The sequence below is a fragment of the Guillardia theta genome (assembly GCF_000315625.1).
Source record: "Guillardia theta CCMP2712 unplaced genomic scaffold GUITHscaffold_98, whole genome shotgun sequence".
NCBI lineage: Eukaryota > Cryptophyceae > Pyrenomonadales > Geminigeraceae > Guillardia > Guillardia theta.
Window position 1 is genome coordinate 235,476 of NW_005434576.1, and position 16,083 is coordinate 251,558.

A 16,083-nucleotide genomic window follows, 5' to 3' on the forward strand; every position below is an offset into this window, starting at 1 on the left:
CTTTTTGAGGATGCTTAAAGCCATGGAGGAGAGGTGAAGCCAATGAGATCTGGTTCTCTAAACAGTCGACTCCAGCGAGCAGAAATCTACTGACTCGTCGACCACTTCAACTCTCTGCATTCGAGTCATTCAGAACTCACCACAACCCCCCTTCCTCCTCCTCCTCCTCCTCGCTGTCGGCATCAGTTCACTTCTCCATCGCAATTATTCTGCTCGTACAAGATGGCCATAGAGATAACCTGATCTCTTCCGTCAGCCTTCTCCACTCCTCAATGACCCTCCCCTCCTCTCACTTCCCTCCGCTACCCTCCACTCCTCTCCTCCTCGTCTCCTCTCGTCTCCCTCCCTCCCTCTCCTCTCCTCTCCTCTCCTCTCCTCTCCTCTCCTCTCCTCTCCTCTCCTCTCCTCTCATCTCCTCTCCCTCTCATCTCCTCTCCCTCTCCTCTCCCTCTCCTCCCTCAGCGCTCTACTCGCTTCCTTTCCTCCACTTCTCTATTCACCTTTGCTTGAATCGAGTAGGTGCGGGCAACGGAAAATGGAAAGTGCTCCGTCCTCCCGAGACCCTGGATGGAGCAGGGGAAGGAAACGGAGAGGAGACGGAGTGAAGAAGGGAGGGAAGGATCAAGAGGAGAAAGAAGAGGCAAGCACAGGACAGGAGAGGAAGAGGGCGAGGGGGGCGAGGGGAGAACAGCAGAGGAATAAGGCGAGACGAGGAGAGGAGAGGAGAGGAGAGGAGATACAGTCAGGGCACTGCTCTTATGACATTCGCATCCTCACCAGCTTCATGATGGGTGATTTTGTGATCCTCACAAGTCCTTGATCGAGCGACTGCAAAGACAACAGTCATCTCCTCTCTACATCAACTCAACAAAGTTGTCATCAGATCAGCTCCTTACATCGTAACTTAAGACTGAGTCTGCGTTCACCCTCCAGCCAATGACGTCTCCTTCATCGCACAAGATCATGTCTTCTCTGCTCAGCTGTGACCAATCAGGCGTGTCAGCTGAGAGTGGGAGGGAGGGAGGGAGAGCAGGGCAGAGGGAGACCTTGACGTGCATCAGCCCAGGTTTGTCAGGCTCGAGTATCGTCTGCGTCAACGTCGTCATCCTCCTCCTCCTCCTCCTCCTCCTCCTCCTCCTCCTTCTCCTCCTCTCTTACCTCCCCCATCAGCGAGAAGGAATGCTCAGGAAAGTCAGATTCAGGTGGGGCCCGACGCCAGACCTGCATGACAAGGTAAACCAGAAGAAGAGGAAGAGAGGGGAGAGCAGGAGAGCAGGAGAGCAGGAGAGCAGGTTGGCGACAATGTCCAGGAATGAATTGAGGACGACAAAGAGGAGGAGTAGGAGTAGGAGCAGGAGTAGGAGCAGGAGCAGGAGCAGGAATCGAGAGGAGGAGGGAGAGGGAGGAACAATTTGCAAACCTGCGCAGAGACCACTCCGGGCTGAGAGGCATAAATTAACCACTCGACGAGCATGCCGTTGAAAGGAATTTCCAAGCTGAGAGGAAGAGAGTAAGAGCCTTTGAGAGAGAGAGGAGACAGGAGGGGGGTGAGCGATTAGAATCAGAAGAGTATCCGGAGAGGAGAGAAGAGAAGAGAAGAGGAGAGGAGAGGAGAGGAGAGGAGAGGAGAGGAGAGGGAGGAGGTGTGGGAGAGGAAAGGAGAGGAGAGGAGAGGAGAGGAGAGGAGAGGAGAGGGAGGAGGTGTGGGAGAGGAGAGGGAAGGACTCGTCAGAACGGAACAGGACAGAACGGAACAGGACAGGACAGGACAGGACAGAAAAAGAAGGCAGAAGTAGAGCCTGGTCAACTGTCCAACACACCTCAGGTCGACCATATTGGCATGTATGAAAGTTTCCAGCCCTGCTCGTGGCTGAAAGGCTGTAAGAGTGCGAGATACAAACAAGACAAACGATCTACGTGTAGAGCATGTCCGATGGGTCTGTTGAGCAGGTCCAGATTCTCCTGCAATCAAACGTAAAGACACTGGAGGCTGGGAGAAGGGGAGGGAGAGGATGGGAGAGTAGAGCAGAGCAGAGCAGAGGCAAAAGAAGCGAGGTCATCGAAAACGATGAGAACAGAGGAAGGGACGGAAAGGGGGAAAGCGAGGGGAGAGGAGGAGGTCTTGATGTGCCGTAGAGTCTCCCTACCTGTATGGCCCTCTTGTGTATCATCTGCTCTATCCTCGTAATCTCTTCCTCATCCAGTACCTGCAGACGCTGCTCAACTCCTCTCCTCCTCACAGCAGCAAAAGACACGAGCGTCACCGATCCAAGAAGCTCCTTCTCCTCCTCGTTGAGCTTTTTGGGGAACTCGATGTCGAACACAACAACAAGATCGCCGAATGTCCCTCCTCCTCCTGGGATCGGCATACCCTCGTTGGCGATCACCTTCATGTTCCTCCTTCACTGCCTCGTCGTAGATCACAACCAGCGATGTCACCTTGGTGAACCCCGGGGTAGAGACAGCATCGTGCTTTATCTGGGTGGAGGTGGAGAGTCACCCTTGGTTAGAAGCAGGTTGTCATTTCTCACCTCGACCGAATGGTTGTCAAGGTGTGTTATGTTCATGACGAACCTTGCAAAGGACGCGTCAGCAGCGATACTTGAAGGGAAGAGAGGAGAAGGGCGAGATGGCAGTAGAGGGGAGGAGAGAATGATCTAGTGCCAGTATCATACCCAAGAAGAGCTTCGAAGAGGGAGATGTTGGTCTTATAGTAGAGGTCGTGCTCCTTTCGCGAGAAATCTGTTGAGCAAGGTCAACAAACTTTCCTCAGCTCACTACAAGGAAGTCCAGGAGAGCGTCAACAACAACGGACCTTTATGCTCGTTAACCCGCAGGCCGATGTGGACGGAGCCGGGGAACAAGTCAGGAACCTGATCCCCTTCATTCTCTAGCGTGATCTTCACATGCGCATCATCAGCTTCATCGGCGTCCAAGTCACCAACTTGACATCTCAATCAACTCACTCTGAAGTTGTCGGGCGCCCCAGGGGGGATCGTGACGGTTCGGTTGATCTGACAGACGCATTATCGCCTCAGCACTCCTACCTTCCTTGCCAGTTCCTGCCCTCCCTCACCCATCGTTTGTCGCTCCCTCGTCTTGCCTTCCTACCTCTTCGCCCCCTCTTTCTCCTTTCTTCGCTACTCTCACAACAGCGTGTTCCCAGCAAGAGGACACCGCTGTCCTCCTCAGTTCATGGCCCTATACCTGCATTTTTCCTCCACTTTCCTCCCACCTCCCACCTCCCACCTCACCTGCTTCAGCAAGACTCTGTTGCCCCCGCAGACAGGGCACGATGAATTCACCAAAATCCCCGTTCCATCACATCTCGTACATGTGGTATTCATGAACTGCCAAAACTTTCCGAGTGGCTCTCGATCCTACAACATCCGCACCGTCACTTGCGCAAAGTGGCCGACTCAACCAGCCGATAGCCTCACAGTCTCTTCCTCACCTGCACGGAGTGAGAGCATCGGAATCCTGACCCATGGCAGAAAGGGCAAGGCAAGATATCGTGCTTGTGCGCTGCCCCGGAGCCGTGGCAGTGGCTGCAGACCTCCTGCCGTGTGAAGGAGACGTTGAACTCGCTACCGAGGTAGAGGTCGAGCAGCTCGACGTCCAATGTCACCATCATGTCAGACGCCTTTGTCGGCTTTTCCTCTGCTGGAGGTTTGTAGTTGAAGTAGAACTCCCCTCCTCTGAACTTGAGGTGAAGCTCCAGAGGCTCGTGGGTGGTCTCTGCCCTCTGCCCGGGGTCTTTGTCGTCTTCCTTGCTGTCTCCTGACCCACTGTTGTCGTATGCTCGCCTCCTCTCTTCGTCGGAGAGCACTTCATACGCCTCGGCGATCATCATGAACCGCTCCTCTGCTCCTTCCTCCTTGTTCTTATCGGGATGATACTTCAACGACATCTTATGATAGGCTTTCTTGATTTCAGCAGGCTTGGCATTGGGCAAGACCCCAAGGATCTTGTAGTAATCCTTCTTCTGCTCCGCTGCATGCGATATCCTCCACTCCCAGGACAAGATGCATCCTAGGAAAAAGAGGAGGAAACGTTCGGGTGCTTTCATCCTGCTGTGAATGAATGGGTTGCAACCTGCACTCTCTTCTCTCTCACTGGGTCATCACCTCTTCCTTCTCACATCGTTCGTCATTGACTGGACCTCAGGCCGTTCCTGGAGTCTCAAGTGAGTGCATGGAAATGGAATCTTGCAACGGATAACGAAATCAAGCCGAGTCAGTTCTATGATTGGCAACATCAAGTGCTATGGCATTCAAAATCTTCTAGGAGCAGTTCAAACTGTCCTTCATTGACATGAAAGAACCTCCCCTTGACTTGGATCGTGCCATCACACTCCGAGCGCGGTTGCCTTCAGCCACTGGCTCAACCATATCCTAACTTCCTATACACGATCCCCGCAATGCTCTGCCTCCCTGAGGGGAAACTTTCTGATAACATCAAGGACAGCAAGTGAACTCTTGCAGTGCACTGATCTTCTACCTTCCTCCCCCTCCCCTCCCCTCCCCTCCCCTCCTCCTTTCTTCCTCCTCATGACCCTGTGCGCTGTCGGAGCATTGTGACTTGTCGCCCGACAGGAAGCGATTTCCACTACATTCCAAAGTTCGAAGATTGGCCTTGAAACTTTCAAAATTAGAAAAGAAATTCATCTGCAATTGGGGCCCCTTCTCCAATCGTCCTGAGGCAGGTTCAGGTGAATATGGATTTGAGCGTCACCAGTTAATTTGAAATATTTCGATTAAATTTGAGAAGATGGTGACCTGATTTCACTCTTCACTGAAAAATTCCCATCTCCGGGCCCGGCGAGGCGAGCTGACCGCAGCGGCCGGAATTCTATTTGTACCATGATATTTCAGTCAAAAATAAATATAGTCACAATAAAAAAATGTGATAATTGACCGAAATGTTGGTCGACTGGGCCTTGGTAATTGCATACTTTATTGATATCAACTAGCTTGTAGTCATGGTGATTTTAATTCCAAGGCGCTGAAACAAGACTTATATTTCTCTGTTACCCGTACTTCAGAGGTATTTTGTGAGGGTAGTATACGATCAAATACAGACACACATACACAAATCCCTGGAATTGAAGGGGAATAACGAGGAAATCCGCTCCCCCCGGCCCCCTGTCCATGGCGGGGACGCGGAGAATAGCGCTGATCGCCGCATGCGCATGCGCGGCCGATGCCTTCAGCATGACAGGAGCAGGTGGACAGAGTTTCTTGAGAGCTCAGCGTCCCATCGCCTTCTCTTCCCCTCGCCCTCTCCTTGCTGGAAAGAACCTTCATTTTACCTCTCCTCTCAAACTCAATGGGTGGAGTATCAGGGGCCGAAATGCGAGGGTGAGGAGAGGGAGGGAGCAGATGAGTCTTGTGCCATCAAGTGTGGCAGGCGCACTAACGAAGGCAACCAGCACTCCTGATGCTCTGTTCCAAACCATCTTCCTGGGGTTGGCAGCGGTCGCTGCACTTGCGAACATCGCGGTGAGGGACTTTAAGCAAGCAGAAAAGAAGGAGGAGAAACCTGAGGGGGTGAAGAACCTTCAGATTCGTTTTCTGATCGTGTTCTGGCTGCTCAGGATGGCAGACTGGCTGCAGGGTCCTTACTTTTACGAGGTATATGCTAGCAAGATCATCGGAGGTAGCCCAGTCAGTCTGGATCTAGTCTCCAAGCTCTTCCTCATAGGGTTTGGGACCACTGGGTTGCTTGGAGCATACGTGGGCAAGCTGGTTGACTCCAAGGGAAGAAAGGCAGGCACTCTTGCCTTCACTCTCCTCTACACCATCGGCGCTCTCTCCACCAAGTCCTCCCTCCTCTGGGTGCTCGTGCTTGGAAGGCTCGCAGGAGGGGTGGGAACCAGCCTCCTCTTCTCTGCTCCAGAGTCTTGGCTGGTAGGAGAGCACAACAAGAAGGGATTCGACGGTAAGTGGCTCGGACAGACCTTCGGCTGGGCGTATGCCGGGGACAGCCTCGTGGCAATCTCAGCTGGACAGCTTGCCGGGGCTGCGGCTGCCGCACGAGGACCAGCCGGTCCGTTCGAGATCTCCGTGGTGTTCCTGGCAGCTGGAGCCTTGCTGGCAGCAACGACATGGAAGGAGAACGTCGCGCCCAAGAGTGGGAGCGAGAGCGCCGGGCCGACGATAGGAGAGGCATGGAGGGTGATGATGGAAGATAAGAAGATTCTTCTGGTTGGGATCGTGCAAGCTCTGTTTGAAGGAGCTATGTACATCTTCGTGCTGCAGTGGCCTCCCTCCCTCATCGCAGTGGTCAACAATGGACAAGTCCCCTTCGGCAAAGTCTTCTCCTGCTTCATGGCCAGCTGCCTCATAGGAAGTACGCTCTTCGGAGCTCTGAGCAAGAAGGGCGTTGAGGTGCGAAGCGCGCTCTCCCCTTGACTCGATTGCTGATGCCCTCTTTCTCAGGTCGAGAAGTCGACGTCGATGATGCTTCTTGCAGCAACCTGCGCCATGGCAGTCGCTACCAGCTGTGGCTCATCGCTCGCAGCGATCACTGCTGCTTTCTTGGTGTTTGAGTTGTGCGTCGGAATGTATTTTCCCTCCATTGGAACTCTTCGATCGAAGCATGTTCCTGAGAGCCATCGAAGCGTCATCATCAACATCTATGGCATCCCGTTGAACCTCATCGTGGTGTCTGTCTTCCTCTCCATCAAGCAGCTCGGAGTCTCCGGGGCCCTCGCCTGCTCGACTCTTGCCTTGTCCCTTGCCACAGGTAACGAAGATTTCTGTTTGCGTCCATTGACAGTTGTGCCTGCAGTGTCTCAGTTCCTGCTGTGGAGGACAGTCTCTGCTGGCAAGAGCTTGGGAGGGGCCAGTGACAAGTGACAGTCTACGAATGGCAAGGCGATGGAGGAAGATTGCAGAATCGTCTGAAACTCCACAACAGAACGAGATTAAGTTGAGGATGTAAATGTACGAAGAAAATAAAATGACAATAGTGAGAGGAAGTCAGCAAACAAATCAAAGAGAGAGTTTTAGATACATGTTCTAATTACAAAGAGATTGTACAACTATGTTGATTGGACACGGTCCATGTCCGACGAAGTGCAATGAACCTCATCGCACCACAAGCATCGCAACAGCCCACTGTCGGAATTCTTGTTCTCGTTGGTGCTGAAGTAATCGACCTGCCATGGCTCACGAGGCCTCTCCGCAGCAACGTGCATGTACTCAGCAACCGAGTAACGTTCAAAGACTGCGCTGAGTGTGCTTCCAGTGCCTTGTAAGCCAGCAATTCTTTTAACATTGGTATTGTAGTCGATCTGATTCAATTCATGCATTTTGCAAGCTAATTTTTTTATGGTCTTCTCGGACGTTCTGGTCAGGAAAATCATATCGGAGAAAGGGATTGTGCTCTTATTCAGGTTGTGAAGCGCAAATGTGATAGCAGCTCCAGCGATCTCTCCTGGTGTCATCCCAACCGATTGACCTTCCATGAGAAAAAGTGAAGCGGCGTACTGTGCCATGCATTTGGTTTGGTGGTCCAGTTCCAAAGACATGCACAAGGCGTTGATATAAGAGATCGGTGTCACAGCCCGAAGTTCGAACTCGGTGAACTGAAGAATAGCAATTTCCTGTTTCTGTATATCCGATACTTGGTAACAGCCATCGCAGATCCATGCAAGATCCATGAGAGTTGGGTGCATAATCTCGCACAGCTTGCAGGCGATGAACAGGCAAGTGATCCCCACCAATTGTATTTGACTGTAATGGATATCATGTCGAGCCGTCAGGTTCCTATCTACAAGCAAAATCGCAGTCTGAAGAGTTTCGGTTGTGAGCTTGAATTCGCCTTGCACATCAACTAACCAATCTACAAGGATTTTCCTGTTCTTCCCAAAAAGATTTTTCCCCTTGCCAGACAAATCCGGCACTGGCGCCACTTTTGCATACCTCTCAATTCGGTAGAGAGAGAAGAAATTCGTCAAGCAAGGCATTAGAAGTTTCCGTCGCAGCGATGCACTGTTCTTGATCGTTGTGTGAAACATTTTGCAGGTCGAGTAAACCTTCTTCAGTTCGTCGAAGTCCATGTTTTCAAAAATCATAGACAGCGTGTCTCCGAGGGCAGAAAATGATTTCAACCAGTTGAAGATCATGCCATTTTCTGACTCAAACTTGATCTAATGAACGGGAACAAGTCAGGAAAAAGACATACATCAAAGGAATTCGCATACCGGTCTTGGGCAGACTCTCCGTCGCAGATTCAGGCTCGGGGAAGAAATCATGAGTTTTGCAGGAATCATCGCTTGAAGTTGTTGGGCATCATAGTTTTCAGGGCTATTGCAGACTCGATCTAAGTCCTTGTCTTGAAACTCTTTTTGCTCGATCTTGTAATGTACTTTCTCCTTGACTCCTGCGCACTCAACGATCTTGAGGTGTGGCCCCATTGCACCCGCTACGGCGATTCAATGAAGAGGTATAGCGGGAGCAGTTTCGAGAAGAAAGCTGGTTTGACGCAAGCTCACTCCCAACGTGGAGTGAGGCTTGCAGGTTGAGATGTAGACTTTTGATCTGATCGTGATGTCGCTTCGAAGCTTTCAGTGTGGTCTTCTTAACCTTCGACGACTCTTTCCTCTCCTCTTCCTCGTCGCTTCCACAAACTTTCGCGCGCGCTGCTTGGCTATATAACCTCGCACCCCGCCCCACCCCCACCCTCTAATTGCCCTTCCCCTACCCCATGAAGTCGTCGGTCAGAATACCCCACCCCCTCTCGTGCTTCACCTGGTCAATTAAAGCAAATTATGAAAATATTTCGATGACCTCACCTATATATTTACTCAGAAGAATACCCCTTCTTCATCTCTTTGGGTTTTCAATTCCGAAATATTTCCTGAGAAAGCGAGCAAAAACCGTACTACCCCACCTTTCTCAAAGTTGTTCTCACCACCCGGAGTTCCAATACGGTACCCCCACCCTCTCCGTCGATTCTCCCGCCTCCACTTCCCTCCCGCCTTCAGCCCGTGAATCAATATTTAGGGGGTGGGGTTATTTTTATCACCGGTGTGTAATTCAAAGTTCTCCTCTAACCCCTATATTTCACCTAATTTACTACAGATAAATGCCTACAAATACGAACCCTTGAAAATTGTCCAGTAGTGGTCAGTACCCCTACCCCCATACACCATGCCTTCGGAAACTTGGTCAAATATGCCTGGCCAGCCCCTTTTCTGTGCGGCTCAGCGACCCACCCTCTACTTTGCTGACCTACGAGTACCCCTTTTTTGACATCTAAATGAGGGGTAATGAATCAGGAGGTGGTGATAAAGGGGGGGTGGAGGTACAGGGACGCTTCGATCATCATAATTTGGCGCGAGTCGGCCACTCCTGAAATCCTACCTGACTTGAAAGGCCACCGCCCGCCCCGCCCGCCCCAGCGGCACCCCGGTCAGTGCGGGGATGTGCCTCGTTTTTTACTTTCCGGCCGGCGCCGCCAGGCGGCCAGGGCGCGGCCGGCGCCCCGGGCCGGGCGCACTGTGACTCGCAGCCGCTGAGCCGCCAGGAGCGGCGAGCCGCGGCAGCCTGGGCTGCGGCGCGCCCGGCCGGGCCGCCGCCCGGAGAGTCACCGTCGGTCACTGCCATCACGCGGCGCCGCCGCGGCGGCCCACCGGGCCCGGCGGTACCGTCCGATCGGCGGCCGCCGTCCCACTAGTAGGGCCCGCAGCAGTCACTTCCCATATTGGCCCGGTATGGAGGATCATCGCCGGGATCGCGGCGACTCACCGCCGGGGCCCGGGCCCCCGCGGCCCCGGGCCCGGGGGCCCGCGGCCAGTCACTGACCGTCCTGAGTCACTGCCCGGAGTGGTAGCGCCGGGCCGCCCCGGCGCGGCGGCCGCCGGGCCGGCCGTCACGGCCACGGCAGCCTCGGACGGTGCCAGGCTTCGGACTGCAGTCCGATCGGATTGGATCACGGTGCCCGGCCGGCCCGGCGGGGGCCCGGCCCGCCGGCGGCCGGCCGGCGGGGCTCCCCAGGTCCGCCCCCGAGTCCGGTCACCACACGGTAACTTCGGCGTGCTGGAGCGGCGGCCGCCGCCGGCCCGGGCCTCGGCCCTGGCCTGAGCTGAGCGGCGCCCGGCGCGCGGCCGGGCCGCGTGACCCGTGACCGTACCGTACGATATCGGCGACCGAGGCTTACTGGTCACGGGTCACAGTTAACAAAACTCTCCCCCCGTACGGTAAACTTCCCACTCCTTCACTCAGCAAACTTGATTGAAACGGCCCGGGGGCCCGGCTGGATCGATCGGACTCCTCTCAGTGACGGTGATCTGCTCCGGCGGCGAGTGATCGCGGTACCATGATGTGCGGGGATGAGGGCTCGTGAAGCACATGGCATCGCCTGCTGCAGGGCACAACACGGCGGGGCAGGCGAAGCCGCTGGTGTATGGCTTCGGCGAGGAGAAGGAGGAGAGGGAGGGAGATCATAGCCGTCTTGAAGCAGGAGATGAAGGATGTAATGAGGAGAAACTTGTTCCTGTGACGGTTCTATCGGGATTCTTGGGCTCTGGGAAAACCACCTTGCTCAACAGGTTTGAGAGAGAGGTGGAAGGGGAGAAATCATGACCATCTATGTACAGGATCTTAACTTCACACCATGGAAAGAGGATAGCAGTGATTCAGAATGAGTTTGGTGAGGATCTAGGGCTGGGAAGCGCACTCGCGGCAGAAGGTAAGGCGGGGCAGATCTTTGAAGAATGTTTCGAGATGAACAACGGGTGTATATGCTGCTCAGTACGTGACGATTTGATCAACACGCTAGAAAGAATCATGAAAAACAGGAACAAGTTTGACTACATCCTCGTGGAGACTACTGGGATGGCAAACCCGGGCCCTATCGCTTCAATTTTCTGGCTTGATTCAGAGCTAGAAAGCTCCTTACATCTGGACGCTATTGTGACCCTGGTAGACGCCAAGCACATCCTCAAGCATCTGGACGATCCTGCACTATGCAGCAGCTTGGAGGCAGCTCAACAGATCGCGTTTGCTGACAGGATCCTCTTGAACAAGATCGACCTGGTCACGGAGGCTGAGGTGGAGGTGGTGGAACGGAGGCTGAGGGAGATCAACGGTGTCGCTCCAATCTACCGCACACAGAATTCTGAGATTGACCTCGACAACATCCTGGACGTGAAAGCGTTCGATGCCGAACGCGCCAAAGAGGTCGAGCTGGGCACCTCAGCCGACAAGGGTTGTGAGCACGGAGAAGATTGCAGCGGGCATGATCATAGTAGCAAGGTCAACCACGATAGCAAGATCGGGACCGTTTCTTGCTCGGAGGATCGCGCGCTCGATGAGAGGAAGCTCAACCTGTGGCTGGGAGGAGTGCTCTGGGAGAACGAGGGCGGAATGACCATCTTTAGGATGAAGGGGCTGCTGACTATCCATGGCGAAGAGACTCAGATGGTCCTGCAAGGAGTACACAACCTGTTCGACATCCTCCCTGCGCAAGCTCAAGTTGATTCGCAATCTCGCAGCAAGATTGTCTTCATCGGGCAGAACCTCGACCGGCTCGCACTGCAGAAAGGCCTGTCATCTTGTGTACAACTGCAGTAAATGTTTGCCAGCAGCATGAATTGCTTCATTCAATGCCTATCTCTTCACCCACTGGAACTTCTTACGTGCCTTGGGCTGTCCTGGCTTCTTCCTCTCAACACGACGATCGTCCTGGTGCAGCAACTTAATCGCCTTGAGCATGGCGCGGAAGCTAGGGTCGAACGCCTGCACCCTCGTCACCCCAGCCGACACAGTGCCATTCTCCTCACCTGCATCGCGCGCGCGACACCCAGCTTGATCGCTTGCGCTTGAGCTGATTTTCCTCCTCCTTTCACCGTGCACCACACGTCATATTCCAGTCTGCCACCACACACGTGGATGGGAGAGTAGATCTCGTCGCGCAGGGTCACACGAGGAAAGTAGTCAACCTGAGAACGGGAATTGAGAACAGAAAGTCTCAGCTTTAGCTCCTCTCCTCACCAATCGCTTCTTGTTGATCGTTACCACCCCAGTTCCTTTCGCCACAAATACACGCGCTACGGCTGTCTTCCTCTTGCCTGGAAGCAGGTTCAGACAATCAAGAGAAGGGGGGTATCATAACTTGATCACCCGTTGCGTACGCACGTCCCAAGGCATCAAGGACGGGAATCTTCTTCCTTGCGATCTCTTCAGACTTGGCGATGATTTTCTTGACTTGCTTGGGAGCTGCTTCTTGCTTTTCCCTCTCGATTGAATAATACTCCTCCATCAACTCCTGTTGAAACACGACAATACAATCAGAAACTCCTTGCCTCCCATACAAGATTCTTGCTAGATCACAGAGACAAGCAGAGCAGGCACCATCACCTACAAATAACCGCCATGGCTGTGCTAGTGCAGTCGTCTCACCTCAAGTGGAGGCATAGGAGGAATAAACTTTTCAATTGCTCTGTCAGAGAGATCGCTCAACTCCGCCTCACTCAGTTCTTTGCCAGCGGCTTGTTCTCTCATCCACTTCAACGCATTTTCAAGATTCTGCCTGTGCGGCGCATATTCGTCGTCTCCTTCATGCCTGAAAGAGAACTTCCAGTTTGGGTCTGCAGGAGGTGCGTCCTCTACGGTAACTTTGGGGCCTTTGTCCTTGCTCTCTGAGCTGTTCTCCTGGCCATTCTTTCCAGTCTCATCAGTTGACATCTGTCTCACTTGGCCGCCAAGAGCGCCAGGGAACCCCCGCATACTCATGACCAGTCGCCCTTTCAGCTGTACGAGGTGTCCGCAGGGAGCGGCAATGCGCATCTTGGAGCTCAAGGCGCCAGCAGGAGAGAGGGAGGAGAGAGATCGAAGAGGAGTGAGCATGAGCTTCTGCATCCTCGCTGGGGCTCGGCGCATGAATGTCGCCATCCTCGCAACCCCCGCGGCAGCCTCCTTCCCGAGGAGCATGCCGCGGCTTTCCGTTACAGATGCGTCTGAACCGTTATTTCTGCCGGTTGAAATATCGGAACGGCGCCGCCGCCGAGTCCGCGGCCGGCCCGGCCGGGTGACGCGGCCCGGCCCGGCCACTGTGCCGCTGCCAGAGTGAGTCGGACAGACACTGAGACACGGAGTTGTGACCGTCGGACCGTCGCTGGTCGGCCGCGTACCGTACGGTCGGACTCCCGGAGCCTGGCTCGGCGCCGGTCACCGGGTTTGAAGGCTCAGAGTCTTCAACTTGGCACATGCCGTGAGTCAGCCTTTGTCTTGTAGTAGACCACCACCGGCAGTACGGTCCTCAGGACCCCCCGCAGCTGTGGTGCCCGGGGCCGGCCATCCGACTTCCCAGTGCCCCGGTGTACCGGATAGTGGGAGGACCGTCACGTTCACTGCCGCGGCTGCCGCGCCCGGGCCCCCGTGGCGGCACCAGCCTGCCAAACTGAACCCATGACCCGGGCCCCGGCGGGCTGCCGCTGTGCGCCGGCGCCCCCCGGCAACGGAAGTTGCCAAGTCGGCAGACTTGGAGCTCCGAGGCGGAAGCGCCACATCACTCACTGACAGTGTACCGTGCAAATTACTTTTATTACGGCTTGAAGGAGTCACTACAGATGAGTCACTGTCAAGAGGGTCCGACCCGCACGGCTCAGCTGCTGAGGTCCAGGTGACAGTAAGGAGCGAAATCAGGTGAACATGCCCAGCTGCCATCGCTCCTTCCATGGCCTCCCTGCCGGCGGCCAGTTCCTGCCATGGCAGCGACTCAGTAATGCAGCTGGGAACAAGGATGGGAACGTGCGGCTGACTCACTTCAACGTGCTCGAAGGTGGGAGGAGGGAGTACCTGGCGCTCTCAGCAATGGAGTCCTGAGAAAGAGAGGCCATGATGAGACATGCAGGAGGGAGGAGGGAGGAGGGAGGAGGGAGGAGGGAGGAGGGAGGAGGGAGGAGGGAATAACGAGAAGTAGAGCAAGCTACCTGGTGCATTTGCAGCCACTCGGAACGATGGATGCTCGCCTCCCCAGGTTCAACGCTCCGACTCCTTGAAGCAAGTGCGAGGTAAGGAGGAGAGTCGGAAGGGAAGGGAGACGGGGACAAGGAGGAGGAGCAAGGCAGGACAAGGAGAGGGAGGAAGGGGGAGGGAGAAGGGGAGCGAGAGGACAAGCTTACCTTCTGGAAGATGAGACATCAGGGAAGGAGGATGAACTTGAAAAGGAGGACAAGACACGATCGACATTGGGACGCAGCCTGAGAAGCAGGAGAAGTTAGGACGGGAGGGAGAAGTTAGGACGGGAGGGAGAAGTTAGGACGGGAGGGAGGGGGAGGGAGGGAGGGAGGGAGGCGGCAGGAGAAAGAAAGGGAAGGAGGAAGGGAGAGAGGTAGCATGGGGGAGGGAGGGGAGTAGGCAGGGTGGATCCGAGGGGGGAAAGGGAGCGAGCCGCGGGAACGGCGGCCAAGAGCAAGACGAGGAGGGTAAGACAAACGAGGGAAGAAGCGGAACGGGAGATGCTCGGGAAGAGAAGCAAGGAGCAGGAAAAGGAGGTAGGGCGGGTGGGGACGGCAAAACATATGCTGCGCGTGTGGAAGGAGGGAGGAGAGGGGGAAGAGGCCGGGTTGCAAGGTCCAGGGAGGGAGGGAGAGCACCTGGGGTCGAGATGACGTTGGTGATGAATGAGAGAGCGTCGGTACACCTCAGCATCCGTCTTGGGAGGCTTCACCTCCACCTTCCTTATCGTGCTGGGAATCCCCAGCGTTTTGCGCCCTTGCCTCACGTCCTGTATGATGGCGGCAGTCGCACTTCTCCGTTGCTCCTCCAGTCTCACGTAGACCTTGTAGCATCGCTCGCACACATGCGCTACATGGTTGCCTGAAGGGAGAGGACACGATCAGCTCACCTGCTGCTGCTGCTGCTGCTGCTCCTCCTCCTCCTCCCCCTCCTCCTCCTCGGGTATCAAACTTGTCTTTCTTCCCCTTTCCTTCCTTCCCTCTCTCAATACTTCTTCCTCCCCAAATCCCCCAACCTGAGATCTCCATCATTTTCCTTCTCCTTTTCTCCATCATACCCCTCAATGCACTTCTCTCCATCCTCCTTCTCCCTCCTCTCCCTCCTCCTCCTTCTACCCCCCCCCCCCCCTCCCTTCTCACCTCCCATAGGTCGTTCCGGGAGCCACACCACAGGCTTCAGGTGCTTCTTCTCCGCCCACCACAAGTGATCCTCCGTTATCCTCTCCGTCTCCGTCTCCCCTGGAGGATGAAGGATCCGCCCGACAGCGGAGGGGCCAGTCTCCTGCACCCTTCCTCCCTCCTCTCTGTTCGCCAACTTTGCCAAGTTCTTCCACTTGATGAAGCACTTGCCTGTGCTCATCAACCACAGCTTCAGGACCTCTGCAGGAAACTCGTCCGCCGCCTCCTCCTCCTCCTCCTTGCTCGTCGCATGCGAGCGCAGCCCGTACAGCTTCGCGTCCCTCTCCTCCAGCTCCTTGAGCTTGGTTGCGTCCAACTTCTTCTGTCCTGCGACTGCTGCCCTGTAGTGCCTCAGGTAGACAGGATGGTACCTGTGCTTACTCAGCTGCTTCATTCCGCTCTCCTGCTCCATCCCCTTCACCGTGCTCCTCCTCCATGTCTCCACCGCCTTCATCACGCTGCTCGCGATCCTCACCCTCATCGATTCCTCGTTGGCCTCCAAAAGCTCCCGCAGGTCGATCGTCTTCCCTGTCGTCTCCGTCTCGCTCGCCGTCTGCATCCTGCTCCTTCCTCCTCCCCGTCCTGCCGCTTCATGTACACGATGTGCGGCTTCGTGACTCGTTTCCTGTCCCTCCCTCCTCCCACGTGCGGCAGCTCCAGCAGACGTCTCCCTACCCTCTTCTCCTCCTTCCCAGATGCAGTCGAGCTGGGGACTCTAACGACGCAGCTGATCCCCCACAGCAGCAGCTCAGCTGGTTGCTTCCCCTCGTGCACCTGGTCGGCAATCCGCAGCGTCCACGTGCCCCTCACCTCCTCCCCCTTCATAAGCGCTATGCTCTGCTTCAGCACCACGTCCTTCTTCCCCCGCTCCGGCCCCCCACCTCCCTCCTCCTCCTCCTCCTCTTCCTCGAAGTCCAGCTCGACCCTGTCTAGCT

The 16,083-nt window shown here is 55.2% G+C and overlaps 6 protein-coding genes across 6 annotated transcripts; 2 read left to right on the forward strand and 4 right to left on the reverse strand.

Moving 5' to 3' along the window:
- Positions 1-2,261: 2,261 nt before the first annotated feature.
- GUITHDRAFT_59629 (hypothetical protein) lies at positions 2,262-3,982 on the reverse strand (the record flags this gene model as incomplete). The annotated part of the gene is made up of 8 exons (XM_005824162.1): positions 2,262-2,397; positions 2,450-2,478; positions 2,532-2,574; positions 2,676-2,742; positions 2,816-2,920; positions 3,236-3,371; positions 3,461-3,696; positions 3,790-3,982. Coding segments are annotated over 8 exons (945 nt in total), but the record flags the coding sequence as incomplete, so codon positions are not given.
- Positions 3,983-5,381: 1,399 nt separating this feature from the next.
- On the forward strand, positions 5,382-6,860 carry GUITHDRAFT_78339 (hypothetical protein; the record flags this gene model as incomplete). The annotated part of the gene is made up of 2 exons (XM_005824163.1): positions 5,382-6,389; positions 6,441-6,860. 2 exons carry the CDS (start codon positions 5,382-5,384, stop codon positions 6,858-6,860), a joined length of 1,428 nt encoding a protein of 475 aa, XP_005824220.1.
- Positions 6,861-7,378: 518 nt separating this feature from the next.
- On the reverse strand, positions 7,379-7,864 carry GUITHDRAFT_52294 (hypothetical protein; the record flags this gene model as incomplete). The annotated part of the gene is made up of 1 exon (XM_005824164.1): positions 7,379-7,864. A coding segment is annotated over one exon (486 nt), but the record flags the coding sequence as incomplete, so codon positions are not given.
- Positions 7,865-10,358: 2,494 nt separating this feature from the next.
- On the forward strand, positions 10,359-11,582 carry GUITHDRAFT_158618 (hypothetical protein; the record flags this gene model as incomplete). Its single annotated transcript, XM_005824165.1, has 3 exons — positions 10,359-10,409; positions 10,494-10,558; positions 10,607-11,582. 3 exons carry the CDS (start codon positions 10,359-10,361, stop codon positions 11,580-11,582), a joined length of 1,092 nt encoding a protein of 363 aa, XP_005824222.1.
- Positions 11,583-11,618: 36 nt separating this feature from the next.
- On the reverse strand, positions 11,619-12,270 carry GUITHDRAFT_78294 (hypothetical protein; the record flags this gene model as incomplete). The annotated part of the gene is made up of 4 exons (XM_005824166.1): positions 11,619-11,733; positions 11,775-11,950; positions 12,003-12,079; positions 12,132-12,270. 4 exons carry the CDS (start codon positions 12,268-12,270, stop codon positions 11,619-11,621), a joined length of 507 nt encoding a protein of 168 aa, XP_005824223.1.
- Positions 12,271-13,651: 1,381 nt separating this feature from the next.
- Positions 13,652-15,707, reverse strand: GUITHDRAFT_145197 (hypothetical protein; the record flags this gene model as incomplete). Its single annotated transcript, XM_005824167.1, has 6 exons — positions 13,652-13,712; positions 13,776-13,831; positions 13,943-14,006; positions 14,135-14,212; positions 14,609-14,831; positions 15,110-15,707. 6 exons carry the CDS (start codon positions 15,705-15,707, stop codon positions 13,652-13,654), a joined length of 1,080 nt encoding a protein of 359 aa, XP_005824224.1.
- Between the last annotated feature and the right edge of the window lie 376 nt (positions 15,708-16,083).